This window comes from Tachyglossus aculeatus, chromosome 11, assembly GCF_015852505.1.
Source record: "Tachyglossus aculeatus isolate mTacAcu1 chromosome 11, mTacAcu1.pri, whole genome shotgun sequence".
NCBI lineage: Eukaryota > Metazoa > Chordata > Mammalia > Monotremata > Tachyglossidae > Tachyglossus > Tachyglossus aculeatus.
The window spans coordinates 67,941,553-67,963,284 of NC_052076.1; the positions used below are offsets into that span (position 1 = coordinate 67,941,553).

Here is a 21,732-nt window from a genome sequence, read left to right on the forward strand (position 1 = left end):
CACAGTGAAGTATGGTCTGGAATGGGGAGAGACAGGAGGCAGGGAGGTCAGCAAGGAGGTTGATATAGTAATCAAGGTGGGATAGGATAAATGCTTGGATTAACATGGTAGCGTTTTGGATGGAGAGGAAAGGATGGATTTTAGCAATCTCGTGAATTTTGAACTGACAGGATATAGTGATTGATTGAATATGTGGGCTGAATGAGAGGAGTCAAGGATAACACCAAGGTTACAGGATTGTGAGAGAGGAAGGACAGTGGTGCTGTCTACAGTAATGGGAAAGTAGCAGGAGTACAGGGTTTGGGTGGGAAGATAAGGAGTTCTGTTTTGGATATGTTCAGTTTTAGGTGTCGGTGGGATATTTGGAGAAGCAGCGTGGCTCAGTGGAAAGAGAATGGACTTTGGAGTCAGAGGTCATGCGTTCAAATCCCAGCTCCGCCAACTGTTAGCTGTGTGACTTTGGGCAAGTCACTTCACTTCTCTGTGCCTCAGTTACCTCCTCTGTAAAATGGGGATTAAAACTGTGAGCCCCCCCGTGGGACAACCTGATCACCTTGTAACCTCCCCAGCGCTTAGAACAGTGCTTTTCACATAGCAAGCACTTAACAAATACCATCATTATTATTATTATTATATTCAAGTAGAGATGTCCTGAAGGTAGTAGGATATACGAAACTGCAGAGAGGGAGGGAGATCAGGGCTGGAGATATAGATTTGGGAATCAGCAGCATAGGGGTGGTAGTTGAAGCCATGGGAGAGAATGAGTTCTCCAAGGGAATGAGGGTAGATGGAGACTAGAAGAGGACCCAGAACTTGAGGGACTTTCACAATGAGGGGCTGGGAGGCAGAGGAGGAGCCCGTTAAAGAGAATGAGTGGCCAGAGAGATAGGAGAACTAGACGAGGACAGTGTCAGTGAAACCAAGACTGGAAAATGTTTGCAGACGGAGGGGATGGTCGACAATGTCAGGGACTGCTGAGAGTCTGAGGATGATTCGGATGGAGTACAGCCAGTTGGATTTGGCAAGGAGATCATTCGTGCCCTTGGAGAGGGCAGTTTCTGTGGAGTGAAGTGGGTGGAATGAACTGAAGTTTAAAATATATTGGTTGTATCTCAGGCTCTTCCTAGCTTCTTGTGGGTCTTAAATCTTAATCCTTATCTCTCACTGAACAGGCCTGAAAGTGCCACTGCTTCCTCCCTCTACAAGTCCAGTGGGGGCAGAGGGGCGAGGAAAGGGAAAAGAGGAGAACAATAAGTTCCTCTCAAGACCATGGTTGTCAACCTTTTGGGGAAAATGTCAGGTCGGGAGCTTCAAATGACCTTAAGATGAAGGATAATTTCAGGGAAATTAAAACAGCACTCACACAGGATAAAAACAAGGAATGAGGAAAAGCAGAGGGAGCCAAATAAGGAGGGAAAGAGGTGGAGAGGAATATAAAGAAAGTAAAGTTAAATTCCACAGGAAAACTAAAGTGGGTCAATCAATCAATCGTGTTTATTGTTACTGTGTGCAGAGCACTGTACTAAACGCTTGGGAGAGTACAATACAACAGTATAACAGACATATGCCCTGCCCACAATGAGCTTACAGTCGAGAGGGGAGACAGATATTAATATAAATAAATTCATTTATGGACATTTACATAAGTGCTGTGGGGCTGGGGGTGGTGAATGAAGGGAGTAAGTCAGGGTGACGCAGAAGGGAGGGGGAAAAAGGAAATGAGGACTTAGGGAAGGCCTATTGGAGGAGATGTGCCTTCAATATGGCTTTGAAGTGGGAAGAATCATTGTCTGTCAGATATGAGGAGGGAGGGTGTTCCAGGCCAGAGGCAGGATGTGGGCGAAATGTCAGCAGAGAGATAGATGAGACTGAGGTATAGTGAGTAGGTTGGCATTAGAGAAGCTAAGTGTTTGAGCTTGGTTGAAGTAGGAGAGTAGTGAGGTGAGATAGGAGGGGGCAAGGTGATTGGGTTCTTAAAGCTGTTGGTAAGGAGTTTGTGCTTGATGTGGAGGTGGATGGGCAACCACTGGAGGTTTTTGAGGAGAGGGGAAACATGGACTGAACATTTTTGTAGAAAAATGATCCAGGCAGCAAAATGAAGTATGGGCTGGAGTAGGGAGAGACAGGAGGCAGGGAGGTCAGCAAGGAGGCTGATACAATAATCAAGGCGGGAAAGGATAAGTTCTTTGATTAACATGGTAGAAGTTCTCATGGAGAGGAAGGGGCAGATTTTAGTGGTGTGGTCGTCAAGGGAGAAAATGGCTTTCAATCTATGTCAACCTATTTTCCAAATAAGTATACCCAATCAATCAATGCATTTATTGAACACCAACTGTGGTCAGAGCACTGTATTAAGTGTCTTCAGAGTACAAAAGAGATGATCGTTGCCCTCAAGAATCTTACAGTCTAAAGAGGGAGACAGATACTCAAATAAATTACAGTTAATAATTGTGGTCCCCTCTCAGGGTCACACCTGGAGAGTTTCCAGTACTCTATCAATCTTGACTATGGGAGGGAGAGTCAAGCAGAGGCCTACCTGTTCCATTCCTAGCTTGGGCAGTGGCTAGCAAGTGAAGCTGTGTGGCTCAGTGGAAAGATCCTGGGCTTTGGAGTCAGAGGTCATGGGTTCAAATCCCAGCTCTGCTAATTGTCAGTTGTGTGACTTTGGGCAAGTCACTTAACTTCTCTGGGCCTCAGTTCCTTCATCTATAAAATGAGGATGAAGACTGTGAGCCTCCGTGGGGCAACCTGATCACCTTGTAACCTCCCCTGTGCTTAGAACAGTGCTTTGCACATAGTAAGTGCTTAATAAATGCCATTATTATTATTATTATTATTACAAGTCAAAACTCACTTGTGCTGGGCAGCAGCAGCATGGGAGAGAGTGGAGGGCGGAGAATCGAGTTTGCTGTGTAGAAGGCAGCAATAGTAAACCACTTTAGTATTTTTACCAAGAAAACTCTATGGATCCACTACCAGAACGATTGCAGAGGGAGAGGGGAGCATTCTGGGAGAGATGTGTCTGTTGTGTCGTTATGGGTAGAAAAAGACTCGATGGCATAAGGCAAGACAAGAATAATTGTGGAATCTGTGAAACGCTTACTGTGGGCCAAGAACTGTAGTAAGCACTAGGATAGATTCAAAATAAGTAGATTGGACACAGTCCCTGTCCCACATTGGGCTCAGTCTAAGAGGGAGGGAGATTGGGTATTTAATCTCATTTTATAGATGAGGAAACTGAGGCATAGAGAATTTAAGTGACTTGCCCAAGGTCACATAACAGGCTAGTGGTGGTGCCCAGAACGCAGGTCTTTGCTCATTCTACTCAGCCACATGTCTTCTCTAAGGAGGAGTAAGAGTAATAGAATATAAAGATAAGTATATAAGTGGTAGGCAGAGGGGGGTTTGGGGTAGGTGGAGGTGGGTAGGAGGAAGGTTTTGGCACCCAAGTGCTTGGGTGACCCAGAGGTGCTGAAGTTGGGAAGAGTATAGAGTGGGGAGATGAGAAATTAATCAGGGAAGGCCTCCTGGAGGAGATTTAGTCCCAGGAGGGCCTTGAAGATACTGAGGAAACTGTGTTCTGCCAATGTGAAGGATAAGGAGCTGGTTTCCAGGCAGAAGGGGGGGTGGGAAGGGAGACAAGAACAAATTTTGACTGAGATAGGAAAACCTAAGCTAATGGTCCAGGCTAATCCCCACTCCAAAATAGCACAAGCCTGGGAGTCAGAGGACATGGGTTTTAATCCCAGCTCTATCACTGTACTGCTGTATGAACCCGGGAAAACCACTTAGCTTCTTTTTGCCTCAGTTTCCTCATCTGAAAAACGGGGAGACCTATTGGTTCTCCCTCCTATTCAGACGGTGAGCCCTACGTGGAATAGGGACTGTGTTCTATCTGCTTTTCTTTCATCTACCCCTGGACTTAGTGTAATGCTTGGCACATAGTAAATGCTTAACAAATAACACAATTATTATTAACAATGAGAACCAATTCAGAACCACTATCCGCCACTCTCCCACACATCTCCCACACTTTGAGTGGAAGATAATATTTGCTGCTCTTAGGACTGAGGAAGAACAACTGAATTCGGGGAAAGTTTAGTCACATGATGCTTGGGTAGCCTTCACTAGAGAGGAGGAAGAAAACAGGAAGGCAAAGCAAAGCTGAACACCGAATCTGCCACACTAAACAGTGGGAGGGAAAAAAAGCACTTTAAAACTCTCTTACTTTTAAACACGTTTAGGTTGGCAGAACTGGGGAAGGGAAGAGAAGCCTATAAAAATAGCCATCTGCCCAGGAAAGCTAAAACCTCCACAACTAATCTTTGGTTCAAGATTGGCCTCAGACAGTACGAGTGGTAAGCTATCACCTCAGGGAGTCATGTGGCTGGTGGGGAGGGGGGCCGACCATGCGGGAACTTCAAAAAATGGTGGCCACCCAGGACATTCCAGAGATGGTTGTCATCCAGCCCTTCTCAAAAAGGACCACATGCAAAGATAGCTGTATCCCTGCCCTTCTCAAAAGATGCTGACACTGATACCTTCTCAAAGGTGGACAGACTGGCTCCTCTCAAAGAAGGCTACACCGTTGCCCTTCTCAAAGGTGGCAGCGGGACAGAGCGGATCGGTTGATGGGGCGGGTGTCGGGATCCTGGAACTTGGCTAAGGGGAGGGCTCAGTGACAGTGCGGCTGCAGGGACAGCAGCGAGTGCGAAAAATGCTCTTCCACAAAAGGGCATTTTTGATGTCGTACATTAGGCTACATGCCCACGTGGCATGGAGGGATGATGTCAGGATGTCAGGACAGCCTGGCCCTGGCTCAAGGCAGTGGATCATTTGTCAAAGGGCCCCCTTTTAGACTGTGAGCCCACTGTTGGGTAGGGACTGTCTCTATATGTTGCCAACTTGTACTTCCCAAGCGCTTAGTACAGTGCTCTGCACACAGTAAGCACTCAATAAATACGATTGATTGATTGATTGATTGGTCCTGCTTCTATCCCACTGAAAGCCTTCAGAGGTGGAAGGAAAAAAAAACCACGTGGGAAAGAGATTTTATGAGTTTGCCGTTGGATCAAGCAAGAGACCTTATGCATCTGCAGCATTCCCTCTTTCAAGAGTACTTATTGAGCATGTCCTGTTTGCAGAGTCTTGTATCAAGTGCTGGGGAAGGATACACAGTAGAGAGCTGAGGCAGAGCCCCTGGCCCACAGATTTAGAATAATGGAGAACTGAGAGTTCATTGGCAGGTAAAATGAGGAACAATTGAAATGACAAAAACAGCAAAACAGCAGAAGAAAACAACGGCAATTATGAAAAATAAAAAACTGTAAGAGTTGCAATCCATTTTGGCTAAACGAGCAGTTTGCAGGCTACTCACTGTTTCACGGGAGGGTCCCTGGTCCCACGGCCGCTACTTTCTAAATGTTGGAGGGAATGGATCTATAAGGCACAGTCTGGTTCCCCCAATCCTAAAATCCTCCAAAGGAGTTCATGTAAGTGGAGACTAGAAGTGAGAAGCAGTGTGGCTCAGTGGAAAGAGCACATGCTTTGGAGTCAAGAGGTCATGGGTTCAAATCTCTGCTCCACCAATTTTCAGCTGTGTGACTTTGGGCAAGTCACTTAACTTCTCTGCACCTCAGTTACCTAATCTGTAAAATGGGGATTAAGACTGTGAGCCCCCTGTGGGACAACCTGATCACCTTGTAACCTCCCCAGCGCTTAGAACAATGCTTTGCACATAGTAAGCGCTTAATAAATGCCATCATTATTATTATTATTAGAAGTGGATGAAGAAATTAGCTTTAAGGGAGGCCCCCTCCTGCGTCGCCTATGCACTTGGATTGGTATCCATTGGACAGTTGGCATTCACCTTACCCTCAGCCCCACAGCTATTAAGTACATATCCACAATTTATATTATTGTCTTTCTCCCCCTCTGTCAGCTCTTTGTGGGCAGGTCACTTTACTATCGACTGTTGTACTGTACTATCCCCAGAGCTCAATGCACATATTAAGTGCTCAATGAATACCTCTGATTGATTGCTTATTATTATTACTATTATTATGGTATTTGTTAAGCGCTATGTGCCAGGCACTGTACTAAGTGCTGGGGTGGATACAAGCAAATCGGGTTGGACACAGACCCTGTCCCGCATGGGGCTCACAGTCTTAATCCCCATTTTACAGATGAGGGAACTGAGGCTCAGAGAATAATAATGATGGCATTTACTATAGCTCTTACTATGTGCAAAGCACTGTTCTAAGCGCTGGGGCGGTTACAAGGTGATCAGGTTGTCCCACGGGGGGCTCACAGTCTTAATCTTCATTTTACAGATGAGGGAACTGAGGCTCAGAGAATAATAATGATGGCAGTTATTAAGCTCTTACTATGTGCAAAGCACTGCTCTAAGCGCTGGGGAGGTTACAAGGTGATCAGGTTGTCCCACGGGGGGCTCACAGTCTTAATCCCCATTTCACAGATGAGGGAACTGAGGCACAGAGGATAACAATATAATAATAATAATAATAATGGCATTTATTAAGCACTCACTATGTGCAAAGCACTGTTCTAAGCGCTGGGGAGGTTACAAGGTGATCAGGTTGTCCCACGGGGGGCTCACAGTCTTAATCCCCATTTTACAGATGAGGGAACTGAGGCACAGAGAAGTGAAGTGATTTACCCAAAGTCACACAGCTGACAATTGGTGGAGTCGGGCTTTGAACCCATGACCTCTGACTCCAAAGCCAGGGCTCTTTCCACTGAGCCACGCTGTTTCTCAAAGTAAAGTGATCTGCCCAAGGCCACACAGCAGACAAGTGGTGGAGCTGGGATGAGAACCCATGACCTTCTGACTCCCAAGCCGGTGTTCTGTCCACTATGGCATGCTGATCGATTGATTTAGGGGTGGGAGGCAGAGGAGATGCTGGTAAAAGAAACTGAAGGGAGCGGCCAGAATGGTAAAAGGGAAACCAAGAGAGGATAGTGTCTTGGAAACTAACTTTTGAGGGTGTTTCCAGGAGAAGTGGGTGGTCCACGGTGTCCCAGGCAGCTGTCAGATAGAGTAGCCTCAATTGAATTTGGCAAGGAGGAGGTTACTGGTGACTTTGGAGAGTATGGCTTCAATGGATTTCAAGCAGAACTAAGCTGATAAGAACGCCTCCCCACTGAATCCAATCCAATCCAGTCCAAATGAATCCAATTCAATCCAGAGTTCTACCATCTCTATTGTACTGTACTCTCCCAAGCGCTTACTACAATGCTCTGCACACAGTAAGTTTTCAATAAATATGATTGATCCATCATATTTAACCAGATGCATAACAAGCTTGGGGCTACAGAGAGCCAGAGTTACAGAAAGCCACCTCTCTCCACAGACTCCATCCCCAGACACCACAGAACCCTGGAATCAGATTCTGCTTATGAATAACAATAACAATTATAATAATTGTTAAGCTATTACTAGAGAAGCAGCATGGCTCAGGGGAAAGAGCCAGGGCTTGGGAGTCAGAGATCATGGGTTCGAATCCCAGCTCCGCCACTTGTCAGCTGTGTGACTTTGGGCAAGTAATTTCACTTCTTTGGGCCTCAGTTCCCTCATCTGTAAAATGGGGATTAAGATTGTGAGCCCCATGTGGGACAACCTGATCACCTTGTAACCTCCCCAGCGCTTAGAACAGTGCTTTGCACATAGTAAGCGCTTAACAAATACCATTATTATTATTATTATTATTGTTACTAGGTGCCAAGCACTGTACCAAGCACTAGGGTAGATACAAGATAATCAGGTTGGACACAGTTCCTGTCCAACATGGGGCTCACAGTCTAAGTAGGAGGAATTAGGATTTAGTCCCCATTTTACAGATATGGAAACAGGCACAGAAAAGTTAAGTGACTGGCCCAAGGCCACACCCAGACAATTGATGGAGCTGGGATTAGAATGCAGCTCCTCTGACTCCCAGGCCTGAATGAAACCTGGAATGTACCAAGAAGTGTGGCCGCCACCTCTGCATCACTCAAGTCTGTCAGTTTCCCCTTGGTTGTACTCCTCTCTGCCCCTAACGTTAATAAGTAATACTTGTGGTATTAAGCACTTTCTCTGTGCCAAGCTCTGTACTAAGTGCTGGAGTAGATACAAGATCATCAGGTCCCACAAGAATCTATGTAGGAGGGAGAACAAGTATTAAGTCCCTATTTCACAGATAAAGGAACTGAGACACAGAGAAATTAAGTGACTTGCCCAAGGTCACGCAGAAGACAAATCCTCTGACATCCAAGCCCGTACTCTTTTCACTAGGCTAAGCTGCTTCTCACAACCCTCACAACAGTCTCCTCTCCCCCAGTCAACGCTCAGACCTCCCCACACATGTTCAACCAGATGCGTACGGAAAAGGCAGTTCCTACATTCAATTATGAAATTTATTAAATTTTAGTATGTGCTAGATACAAGATGGTGAAATCGGACAGAGTCCCTTTCCCCCTGAGGGCTCCCAATCCAAGAAGTAGAGAGAGATGTGATGTCCCCTATTCTACAGATGAGAAAACCGAGGTATAGAGACGTCAAATGGCTTGTCCAAGGTCCCCCAGGAGGCCAGTGGCAGAGCTGGGATTACGGCCCTGGTCTCCTGACTTCCCAGGCCCAAGTTGATTTCATTAAGCCACACTCCCTCCATCTACGAGCACGATTCCTGCAGGCTTGCTGGAGTGGAGCCTCAAATTGGGTCTGGGATTCATTACCCGGAGTAAGTGGTTAATCCCAGGATGGTTGACACTGGAGACGGACCAGGCTGCCCCAGGGGCTTATGGGAGGGATCCTGGCTGCCACCACCATTCCACATCATGTGCTGTCCACATGTTCACTAGTTTGCAAAAGTAATGGATTTCAGCAAGCATATGGTATCTTTCTTCCGAAGAACTGATCTAAAATAATATATGACCCAATTGTCCAAAGTTTCTTGTGTTTCAATAACATTGTTCTAGTTCTTCACTTGAACTTCTTTTCAGTCATTCTTTGCCTGGCCCTGCCTCATCCTTGGGAGGCTGCCGAGGTCCGGATCCCGGGGACGGGGGTGGAGGTAGGGGGGCTATCTTGCTGACCTTCCCTCGGGATAGAAAGCCTTTTAGCTTGCAGTTTCTCAGGGCCACTGGAGTTCTGTCCATCCTGCTCACTTTGCCCGGGCTCTTATCCTGGGTTTTGGGTTTGCCCGGGTTTTGTCTTGGGCCGACTGCTACTGAGACTAAGGAATTGGGCAGAGCTTAATCATCCTCTCAACAGAAAAATTCCCTGCAATCCCAACTCACTCAATAGTCGATTCTTCAAGGTTCTCACTGCCAGGATCTCAGCAACTGCTGTTAGGCTGGGCATGGAAGGAAGAACCAGCCCTGGGAGCCAATATCAAAAGAAATCAGACATTGGGCTTGGAGGGAATCAGGCTGTGGAGTAGAAGGGAAGGCCATATGACTTCAGATCATCCTGCTGGAGTCTGCTTTCCCTCCCTTTTGTCATTGGCCAAAGGCTGATTTCGGCCTTCAATTAATCAATGGTATTTATTGAGCATTTACTATGTGCAGAGCATTGGTCTATGTGGGAGAGTACAGTACAACAGAATTAGCAGGCACACTCCCTGCCCATAACAGGCTTACAGTCTAGAGGACGAACTTAGGCGAGCTCCTGTCTCGGGGTACAGATCCCTGACGCCCCTCTCAGCTTGGGAGCGGTTATTAGTAGGGACGGCTGTTCAATCAATCAATCAATCAATTAATTGTATTTATTGAGCACTTACTGTGTTGCAGAGCACTGTACTAAGCGCTTGGGAAGTACAAGCTGGCAACATCCGTCTCCAACCTGGGTCCCTTCTCACCCCTCAGGTACCCCTCACCTTCCCCTTGGTGTCCAAACCTCTCCCCTCAGACCCACTGTTCGCACCATTTCTCACCCTGGAATAGCCTTCCCCTTATTTCTCCCCTCCTTCCTCCTAAAACGACCACCCCCTCCCAGAAGTATTCCCTGAATTATCTCCCACCTTCCCAATTTCCCATCTCCGTTTTCTTCCTGATTCCCCTCCCTTCTTTTAAGGATGATCTCTTGGTTTATTTATTTTCGGTTGTACGGTAACCTCCCAAGCGCTTAGTACCATGCTCCGGCCATGTTAAGTGCTCACTAAATGCCACTGATTGATTTATGCTACATCCTCCCCTTGAGATGTAAGTTCCTTGTGCTTTGCACATAGTAAGCGCTTAATAAATGCCATCATTATTATTATTCCACCCTGACACCATTTGGACCTCAGCCAGTATGCTTGACAGGGGTATTGCCACGTGGGCCATTAAGTCCTCAACCCTGGGGCCACCGATCCCCGTAAAGACAATATAGAACGATAGAACGGACTGGTTTTCCTCCATCCAAGCCTATGTGTGAGGTTATTCTGGGAGCAGGCACTTGAGGAAAAGCAGCCCGGATTTTTCTGTAATCTTTCTCAACTGGAGTTGGCCAGGATCTTACCCATCACCATCTTTGTTTAATTTGGACTCCAGACGGGCTGTATTTGTCAAGGATGTAAACTCCAAGAGGAAATTTATTTTCTTAATAAGGTTTATCCTCCCTCATGGCAAACTATGGAATGGGTCCATCTTGCTAAATCACTATTAATCTTCTTGATGGCTACAGGGACGAGAGGAGACTTCAGCAGCCACTCAGCCGAGGGCACAGGGATGGGCAGGGAAGTAGCGTGACCTGGTGGAAAGAGCTCGGGTCTGGGACCTGGGTTCTAAAACTCACTCTGCTAAGTTTTCTTTTTGTTATGGTATTTGTTAAGTGCTTAAATGTGTCAAACACTCTTTTAAGAACTGGGGTCGGTATGTTAATCAGGTTGGACCCAATCTCTGTTCCACATGGCCCCCCCCCCCCCCCAGTCAAAGTAGGGAGGAGAACAATTATTTAATCCCCATTTTACAGTTGAGGAAACTTAGGTACGGAAAAGTAAAGTGACTTGCCCATGGTCACACAGCAGCCAATTGGCAGAGCTGGGACTGGAACCCAGGTTCTCTGACTCCCATGCCCGGGCTCTTTCCACTAGGCCATGCTTCTTCTCTACCTGCTGTGTGACTTGGGCAAGTCACTTAACTGTTATGTGTCTCGCTTTCCTCCTCTGTAAAATAGGGCATGGCTTAGTGGAAAGAGCGTGGGCTTAGAGTCAGAGGTCGTGAGTTCTAATCCCAGCTCCGCCACTTGTCCGCTGTGTGGCTTTGGGCAAGTCACTTAACTTCTCTGGGTCTCAGTTTCCTCATCTGTAAAATGGGGATTAAGACTGTGAGCCTCATGTGGGACCACCTGATTACCTGGTATCTCCCCCAGCACTTAGAACAATGCTTGGTACATAGAAAGCACTTAACAAATACCATCATTATTATTATTATATCTCTGAGCCCTAAGTGTCCTACCTATCTTGTGTCTACTTCAGTGCTTGTTACATAGTAAGTGCTGAACAAACCACAGTATTGTTGTTATCATCATCATCATCATCATCTTATCATCTCTTTACAATAGAGGCAGGAAAATCCAGGTCCAACTGGCTGTAGCCAGGGATGAAGGATGCTGGCCCTTTGCTCCCTTGACAATTGAAACCTTCCCTGGAAAAGATCCTCCTGAGACTGGCTGGACCCCCTGCTCCTTCCCCATCTCTCCTCCTCCTCCTCCCCCTGACTGCGGCCCACAGTTAATTCTTCCTTAGGTCCTGTGGCTTTCAGGTCCAGCTAAACTTGGACCTTGATCACATCTCCCTCCACTGAGTTCCAGGATTCTTCTCCATCATTCCTGCGGCACCAAGAACCGCCCAGGTGACTCCAAGGGTAGCTCCCACGGGGAAAACCTGAAGCACAAAGGATTTGGGGAGGGTCAGGCTGCTTCCAAGTCTAGACAGTCCCGGCACCTGGTTTATATCTGTCAGGATAGCAGAGGCAAGCAGGCAGGCAGGCAAGCCAGGCAGGCTCGCTCCGAGCCACCCAAAGGAAACCACACATGAGAAAGGAGAGAAGGGAGGGAGCGAGGGAAAGAGAGAGGAGAGGAGCTGAGAAGGTGTGGCGGTCTGCACCACAAAGGAGGAGCAGAATGGTTTGCTGCCAAGAGGGCTGGAAGGTCATCCGTGGAAGCAGCTGTTGGTTTGACTTTCGCCTTGGACTTTTCCTGGGAACTGCAATGGATGGGTCATGAGCCAATGCACGGGAAAAATGGGAACATCCCCTAGGGCTCCTCTTCTTGGACTAACATCTTACTTGGCCATACTTACTTGATTAATAATGGATTCATTCATAATTATTAGTCAGAGTGCTATTTATTAAGGGCTTACTAAGTGCCCAGTAATTCCCAGCATCCTAAATTGCTTAACCTATCAGCCACCTCCAGCACACTTAATAATAATGATGGTATGCGATAAGTGCCAAGCATTGTACAAAGGGCTGGGGTAGGGACAATTTAATCAGGCTGGACCTCGTCTTGAATCCCATGGGGCTCGCAGTCTAAATGGGATGGAGAATTTACTCATATCCATCCCAAGCACTTTGATAGATATGTTTATTCAATTGTACATTTAATTATTTTTATTAGTCTATATGTAAATAATTTTATGTCTGCAACCCTTGTTAAGACTGTAAGCTCCTTGAAGTCAGGAACGTGTCACTTTTTTGTTCTGTACTTCCCAAGTGCTTAGCATAGTGCACTGACCCAAGTAGATGCTCAATAAATACTACTATACTACTACTACCTCTACTCTATTATTACTGCTGTTCTCACTACTAGTACTACTACTACTGCTTCTTCTAAGTGCCAAGGTATATACAAGAAAATCAGATGAGACACAGTCCGTGGCCCACCCAGGATTCAAAATCTAAGAGATAGGGAGGGCATAAATTTAACCCCATTTTACAGATGAGGAAACCGAGGCCCAGAGAGGTTAGGTGACTTGTCCAGGGTCACCCAGCAACCCTCACAGCAGAGCTGAGATTAGAATCCAGAGCTCCAGATTCTCAGGCCAGTGCTCTTTCCACAAGGCAATCTAGCACCCTATCTTTACCGCCAATGAACCAGGATCATGACGAGATGGCTGGGAGTCGCCAATCCCTGCTTCCTATCTCCACTGTGGAGCCTGCGTGGGAAAGAGCAGTGCCATGCATTTGGCATCTGGGATGGAAAGAGCCTCCGGGGCAGTGGTTTGATATAGCAGAAAGACAGTGGAGCCTCAGAGTCATAGGGTCTGAAAACTAGTCTTGTCTCTGTCACTAGCCTGCCTACTCCATGATCCAGGGCAAGTCATTTAGTAATAATAATATTGTTAATTATTATTATAATACATACCCTGGCCCACATGGAGCTCGCAGTCTAAGCGGGAGGGAGAGCAGGTATTGAAACCCCATTTTTCAAATCAGGAAACTGAGACCCCAAGAAGTTAAGTGATTTGCCCAAAGCCACACAGCAGTTAAGTGGCAGAGCTGGGAAACACTCCATGCCTCAGTTACCTCATCTGTAAAATGGGATTAAAATACCTGTCTTTCCTCACTTCACAGACTTGTTCAGAGGAGAAAAAGCTCTGAAGGGAGGGTCAGTGGGAGTGCTTGGGGATTATTAAGTGTCCATGGAGGTCAGTTGGTGTCCTTTGGGATCATTGGACATCCTAGGAGAGTGGGGGGGTTCTTGGAGGATCATGGGAGTTCTGGGAGGAAAGTGGGGTTCCTTTGGGAATCAATTATCAAGGGTCCTTGTGAGACAGTGGGACAATCAATTGTTGTTCCTGGCCAGATCTCGCATCCCTGGACAGCCCGGGGCAGAAGCAGTGGTCATACCTAGCTAGGGACCCTGTGGGTGGTCTTCTTGGAGGGAAGCCAGCCTGCCCAAGCAGCAGCAGAATGAGTACCACTATCCTGAAACCTCCTCTCTGAGGGACAGAGCGGGTGAGAAGGAACGGGGAAGCAGTGGGGCCAGAGGAGGAGAAGCAGGGTGAGGAGGGAAGTTCAGAGGGAGAACCTCCAGAAATCTAGAGTGGTGGGTCCTTTTCAGTCAGCCTATCTACCCTAAGGCCCTTGGCAATCTGGATTTGTTTTTACTGGGGCTGGATGAGCTGGTTGGGGGCAGAGTCTGGGACTGGTTTGGCCGGAAAAGGAGAGAAGAGGATCACAACAGTCCAAGGTGTTGCCTGAGCACTTTTTGCCACTCACATGATGAGCTCGGGGTTGGAGAAGACCTGTTGCCATGAGTCTGGAATGTCACAGGTGGTCGAGCCTTTGGCCCACCAAATCGTGGAAAGCCAGTTTTTTGGGATACAGATGGCTTTTGGCTAAGCTAGAAATGGGAACTTGATGGACTGAGACCAGGATGGTTGTTTTCCATGTACACCAAACTACGAGGCAGCATGGCCTGGTGGGGAGAGCACTTGGCAGGAGAGGCCTAATTCCAGCTTAATCTTGCTGGGCCTTAGTTTCCTTATCTGTAAAATGGTGATAAGATACCTGCTCTCCCTTGCTCTTAGAGGGTGAGCCCCAGGTGGGAGAGTGATTGTGTCTGATCTGATTAATCTTGTATTTATTCCACTGTGCCTCGGCAACCAGTAAGCACTCAGTAAATACTATAACATGCTGCCTAGTGGAAACAGCACAGATCTGGGCATCAGAGGATGTAGGTTCTAATCCCAGCTCTGCCACTTGCCGTCTGTGTGACTGTGGGCTAGTCACTTAGCTTTTCTGGGCCTCAGTTTCCCCATCAATCTATGCATGGTATATATTGAATGCTTAATCTGTGCAGAGCACTGTGCTAATCATTTGAGTGAGTACATATAAGAGAATTGGTAGACATGTTCCCTGCCCACCATGAGCTTAATCTAGAGGGGGAGAAAGCCATTTATATATAAATTACGTATATAATAAATGAATTTCAGAATAACTAAATTACAGATATGTAAAATGGGGACACAGTACCTACTCTCCCTTTCCTTCAGACTGAGAATCCCAGGGAACAGGGACTATGTCCGCTCTGGTATCTTGAATCAAGCCCAGCATTTAGGACAGTACTTGCTACAGAGTAAAGGCTTAACAAAGACCACAATTATTCAGTACACAACCTGCTTATCAGGTGAAACAGTTTATTTTGTTCCGAAGGTGAGGGGATCAGGTTTCTGTGACTAAACTGGATTTGGGTGGGTAAAGGCAGACCAGTAGATCAACCAGAAAGGGCTCAGGTAAGCTGTGATTGCCCATGTTTGGTTCCTGTGTAACATCCCACAGTGTTTAGCTCAGGGATGTCCGAAGCTCAGTCAATACCAGTGACTGGCAGGGCAGAAGGACTGGGTGGAATGCAGATCCGTTCTCTCATGCCTGCTCTCCTCCCACATCTGGACCAGAAATGACCAAGAGAGGGGCTCCCAGGCCAGGGCAGAATTGTGTGATGCCACAGCCGGGAGAAGTCCACTTAGACCTCCAAACCCCTGAGGCTTGACCCATGGCACCTCCGACTCTCTCCCTGCCCCCGCCGCCGCATCTCAGGAGCTTGGTTCCTAGAACCTCAATGGATTTCCGAACGCTTCTGACTCCCTACTGCCTCCCGCAATCTCCCCGACAGGCAGGGGTAAGCATGGGGGCCCATCCTGGGAGAGCTGCCTTGTAAAGGGTGAGGTCTGAGGAATCCCTCCCCAAGATTTGGAAAGGGTGGAGGGTGAGCACAAATTTCTAGCCAGAGTCAGCTTGTAACGTCGGATTATTTACTGGTCTTGTGCCATAGTTAAGCCAGGGAGTACCATCTGCCAGGTGATCTGGACCTTCCAGGACAACGTCACGAATGGTGGTAAAATGCCTGGAGGGGAGGGTCTGTCTGTACTGAATGGAGGCCCAACTTCCAAAAGTATCCTGGACTCCATCTAAGCAGCCAGGTAAGCAGCTCATTGGGATTGCCCTCCTATATCACCCGATGGATACCCGCCAACATAGGGAGCAGATGTCAAGATGGGGTCTGAGAGGGGCACGGGACTGGGCAGACAGATTGGAGCGGGGGGGAGGCAGAAAAAGAAAGAGAGGGTGTGTGTGATGGGGGAAGGGCACAGGACACTGAACAGAAGCACAGAAAAGATCCATAATCAGCCAAGGGACTTAGGTCATCCAGTCCATCCCCCTGCCATTAGGCAGGACTACACCCCTAGCCACCACAGCAAGTGAGATGTGATCTCTTTAAAACTTTTCCAAGCACCCTTACTCTTCCATTCCTAGTGCTAGCCAACCTCACCATTACAGCCTCCTTCCATGAGATCTCAGCAGATGAGGGGGAGAGAAGTTGCCCTTTACTGGCTGATTCGAAAGAAGCCAGGGCAGCAGCAGCAGGGCTGAGGGGAAGGGGCAGGAGAGAAGAACAGCTGCTAACCCAGAGGGCTTTGAGGCAACACACATTTCCTAAGCTCCCCAGTGACAGTCCCAGAGTCCGCTGGTCCACTAACTCTTAGAATACCACACCCTCCTCAGCTCCTCACCTCTTCTTCTCTTTCCAGGGCTTCTTCTTTAGTGTGGACAAAGCTTCTGGGGCTCCCTGGGGTCTAACCTATCTTCCTGGTTGGCTCACTGAGGGTGGTTGGCTTTTTTGGGATGAGCTTTTCCTTGCCACACAGATCTCTGGCACCTGTCATCTCTGTCTCTCTAGAGGCAGGTGACAACAGACCTTCACACATCTCCGGCCCATCCCATCCCATCCCTTCTGTGCTCCTGCCCCTCTGGGGGTTGGAAGTTATGCAGTAGGCTCAACCATTCCTGGCCTCTGGAAGGCCACTTCTTTTCCCGAAATGGGCCCCGGAGGCTGCAGGCTTCCCCATATGGGGCCCAGGGGAAACCCACTCTCCTCGTCGGGGAGGAGTCCGAGGGGTTTCTGTCCCATGAGTGACCCCTCTCACCCTCTAAGCAGAGAACTCCAGAGGACATGAATCTGCCTCTCTCCGGAACTGCGGCTTCAGCTGGAGCCAAGGTCCCACCATGGCCAGAGCAGTCTGGAAAGGTCAAGGGGCTGCCCTGCCTAAGTGTTCCTCCACACTCTGCCGGCCACACTGCAGGTCAGCGGGTGGCTCCAATGCCCAATGGGGACAGCTGCCCGCTACCCTGTTCTCCGTTCCTCAGTTGGCTCGGGTGTCTAGGCAGAGCTGCCAGTCCTTTTGGGGTTCCCAAAGGCCTCCTGGGTGGGAGGGGGTGCATCTGGAGGGATGTCCAGGGCCAAGAACTCGAGGATGATGTCCCAGAGGCAGAAGACCAGGTGCCTGAAAGGGATGGGAGAGAGAAACACTCAGAGCCCTGGATGGATTCATGTAAGCTCACTGTGGGAAGGGAATGTATCTGTTATACTGTTGTGTTGTACTCTTCCAAGCACTTAGTACAGTGCCCTGCACACATTAAGTGCTCAATAAATATGATTAATTGATTGATTGATCCGGTACCGAAGGGAGAAAGACGATTCTGTAGAGACCTGAAGCCAAGTCCTCCCAAACTACTCTTGAGCCGGGGTAACTCCACAGTCTTGACCCCCGATTCCAGCCGCCGGCTTCCCCAAGGATAGCGGGGAGAAGGAGGGCGTGGTGAGGGTGGGGACTCGCCTCTATTGGCTCACACTTCCAATTCGACCCATCTCACGCTCAGAGCTTGGAGAGAAGACCCGGCAGCTGGGAGCATGTGCCTGGTCTGGCCGGGAGGAGAAGTTGGGGTGTGAAGGTGGAAGGTCAGCTCTCCCATGGGGCTGCTGGATGAGGGAGAGGGATGGAGTTTTCACTGGCATGACAGAGGGCCAGGGTAGCTCGGAGGACCAGCTGCCTGACTCTGCCACCATTTCAGACTTCCCACTTGTGGGAACCCCACGATGGGATGAGGTGCCATCTCTAGACTCCCCCAGACCCTGCCGGCTCCCATGGGCCCTGTGGCCACCGCCTCCGACTGGAGACTCTCTGACGGCACATGGTTGGAAACGGAGCCACTTTCAGCCGGATACAGCTCAAGAACGACGTTTACGTTAGCCTTTGACCCCTGCCAGGGTCAAATGCCCACAGAGGTCCAGCTGGGATTGGGTCAAAGGTCAGGGACTGGGCAGAGCTGAGGCTGGGGGGAGGGTATGGGGAGGAAAAAGGGCCAAGGAATTAGTCCAATGTTGACTGAATGGGCGTGTTGCTGCAGCTTCACTTCTTAATAATAATAATAATGGTGGCATTTGTTAAGTGCTTACTAAGTGCAAAGCACTATTCTAAGCACTGGGGAGGTTACAAGGAGATCAGGTTGTCCCATGGGGGGCTCACAGTCTTAATCCCCATTTTACAGATAAGGGAACTGAGGCACAGAGAAGTGACTTGCCCAAAGTCACACAGCTGACAATTGGCAGAGCTGGGATTCGAACCCATGACCTCTGACTCCAAAGCCTGTGCTCTTTCCACTGAGCCACGCACGCTTAGCGGGAGGGCTGCTGGTCTTTAGTTTGAGACAACTGAAGACATCTCATCTGTGGAAGTCTCAAAATCAGAAGGAGACAGCGGAGGACTAGGCCCAGAAATGACGGGTCAGTCCCGCTTGGATGGCCTGCACGGTCCTGTCTGGTTGCCGAACCCCTCTCCCCGGGTCCGGGCGCCCACCGGCCTACCTGTTGATGAGTGGCTGCTGCAGCGTCTCCAGGACCAGCTCCCAACTCAGGCGGCACTTACTTGGGCCCAGGAGCTCCACGACAAAGTCTGAGGAGAAAACAGCCCATGGGGTGGATGGGTTGGGGAGAGGGGAGGCTGCTGACACCGTTCACAGCATCCAATCTCCCTGGGACACCCACCTCCACTTCCCAACCCTCGAAGTGGTCTTTGCAACCCGCAGGGATGCAGGAAAATCCCAAGGAAATGTAAAATCCCGAGCAGGCTCCACCCACTGCCCGTCATCCCCTCTAGGTCCACCCTAGACCTTGACCCTGGTGCGGGCACCCCCAGCCCCTGGGCAAGCATTTAGAGGTGGCTTGGAAATTGACTCAGGTTGATGCCAGAAAACGGCAGCTCCCTCATGGACTGAGTTTGCCTGCTAGCTTGGGCCTAAAGTTGACTCAGGCCTCCGGGAGGCACCTTCCGTCCCCAGTTTGATTTCTCCCCGTGGACAAGGTCAGACTGCAGCATGGCCAATGACGGCCGCTCCTTGGGAAGCCCCGAAATACACAGTATACACATGACATATTTTGCATCATGTATGTCATGTAACGTAAGTAAAGTGACGTAATGGTGTCATGATGACAAGCGGGAAGTTTCTCTGAACGTATGTCAGCCGAACCTATGCCGTCGATGAGTGCGGCAGCAAGCGATTCCATGGCTCCAGAGCTGCTGCCCTCCCGTCCCAGATCCCTGAACCCAGGAGCCATTTTCGAGCCATGGAACTCGCTGGCAGGAGCTGAGGAGGAGGGAGACTGGGTGTGGAAATTGAGGAGAGCAGACATGCAGTTGTCAGGTGAAAACTGGGCTTTCCATTGAAAAACGGATCCACAGGGTACCCTAGGGAGGGGGCTGAGCTCACCACTCCTGCCGTCTTCAATGGCAATTTTGGAGCGAAGACAGGCGGCAGCCTCTGTTCCTCTCGTTAGCAGGAGGAGGAAGATAGTGGGGTGGGGTCAGTCATGACCGACTGAGGTCATCCTTTAAAGGCTAGGGGCTGAGGTGAGGGTAGAGGGGTCGGGGGTGAACCACTGCCATGAATCAGGCTGACTTACCAGGCAGGAGTCCCATGAGGCTCTGCAGCGCCTGCTCGGCGGCAGCTTCCTTCTGCTCTGGGGTCCGGGCAGGTTTAGGCAGCGGCGGCAGGGACCCCCCGGGCCAGATGGACTCCTGCAGGAGGCGGAGGTACTGAACCCAGCGCTGGGGGCAGGTCAGCTTGTCCATCTGCACCTCCAGCCACCTGGCGGGAAACATGGAGGAGAGAGAGAAGGCTTGAGGGGGAACCATCCGCTGCCTCAGAACCCTCCGTCAACTCCCCGGGCACCCAGCACAGTTCTCATAACATCAGAGTCTCCTGTCATAAATGGCAGAGAAGCCACTCAATGAGGTGATCAGAAGGATAGTGATTAGAGTGAGTGACTGAGTGAATGAGTGGTGCCCTCACTGACACTTTTCTGACCTTCTAGACTGTAAGCGCCTCTTTTTAAATTTTTTTTTTATAGTACGTGTTAAGTGCCAGGCATTATACCAATTGCGGGGGTAGATACACATTAACTAGGTTGGACACAGCCCATATCCCACATGGGGCTCACAGTCTTCATGTGACTCCATTTGTCACGTGAGGTAACTGAGGCCCAGAGAAGTGAAGTGACTTGCCCAAGGTCATACAAAAGACAAGAGGCAGAGCTGGGATTAGAGCCCAGGTCCTTCTAACTCCCAGGCCTGTGGTCTACCCACCAGGCCATGCAGCTTCTCTGATCCCTCCTTGTGGGCATGGATTGTGTCTACCAACTCTAGTGACCTGTATTATCCTAAGCGCTTAGCAGAATGCTCTGCACACAGTAAGTGTTCAATGATCCCACTGTTGGGTAGGGACTGTCTCTATATGTTGCCAACTTGTACTTCCCAAGCGCTTAGTACAGTGCTCTGCACACAGTAAGCGCTCAATAAACACGATTGATTGATTGATTGATTGACCCTGCTGACTCATTTCCTGCTGGACAAGTGAGGAGGGGAGCAGGCTGGGCAGCACATAGCAAAGTGAAAGCCATAATTTATGTACAAAACCCATTTAGGCCAAAGTGACCTGAGCATGGGGCCAGTACTTTCCGTAGCTCCTCAGTCCAGTAGGAGATCTGATAGCCACTGCAGTCTTTGCCGCTCTCCTCAGACGGCCACCCACCACACGAGGAACCCCGGGTAGTCCTTTGGTCAGAAACTTTTCCTACACGGGATTGTCCCTGCCGGCCTGCTCCCACATCCAGCTGTTGCGTCCGCCTCCACCGTAACCCCGTTGCCCCCCACCCCAGCCCCGTCTTCCACCCCCTCACCGTGATGAGGCATAGGTTGGGTTTTCGGGTGGGACAGGGGACGGGTTGCATTGCGGAATCCTGTGGTAGGTGTGACTCCTGCTCGCTGTGAACCTACAATCATCCCCCTCTCCCTCCCACTTTCCCTTCCCTGATATCGAGAGAGGAGAAAGCCCCAATACCGAGGATTAAATAGGATCAAATTGGTGGGGCCTGACTGGTCCTCTGACACCTGACTCAATCATTACCAATATTTATTTATCAGATACCTGCTGAGCTGCACTCCAGGAGGCACAAGGAACAGAGAAGATGTGATCCCTGCTCAAAGGGAGACTTAGATTTAGAGGAAGCAAGACCCATGCACATACCAATACAAATACACATCCCCCCTCCTACGTTACCTCTCTAATTTCTTACTACAACCCAGCCCACACACTTCGTTCCTCTAAAACAAACCTATTCACTCACTGTACCTCAATCTCATCTCTCTGCCAACCTCTCACCCACATCCTGCCTCTGGCCTGGAATAAACTATCTGTCATATCTGACAAATGATCACTCTCCCCCTTTCAAAGCCTTAAAAGCATATCTCTTCCAAGAGGCCTTCCCTGATGACGCTCTCATCCATGCAGTCGGATTCACTTCTAGACTGTGCGCCCGCTGTTAGGCAGGGACCGTCTCTTGCAACTTGCACTTCCCAAGCGCTTTGTACAGTGCTCTGCACACAGTAAGCGCTCAGTGAATATGACTGACTG

At 49.1% G+C, this 21,732-nt stretch overlaps 1 protein-coding gene across 1 annotated transcript in view; it reads right to left on the reverse strand.

Moving 5' to 3' along the window:
- Positions 1-15,723: 15,723 nt before the first annotated feature.
- Positions 15,724-21,732, reverse strand: part of SNX19 (sorting nexin 19) — a 54,032-nt gene continuing 48,023 nt past the window's right edge. The window contains exons 10-12 of the mRNA XM_038754343.1: positions 19,724-19,908; positions 18,629-18,716; positions 15,724-17,267 (exon numbers count right to left, since the gene is read on the reverse strand). Coding sequence (XP_038610271.1) covers positions 17,144-17,267; positions 18,629-18,716; positions 19,724-19,908 — 397 coding nt within the window. The 3' untranslated portion in view covers positions 15,724-17,143. The remainder of the gene's footprint in view (positions 17,268-18,628; positions 18,717-19,723; positions 19,909-21,732) is intronic.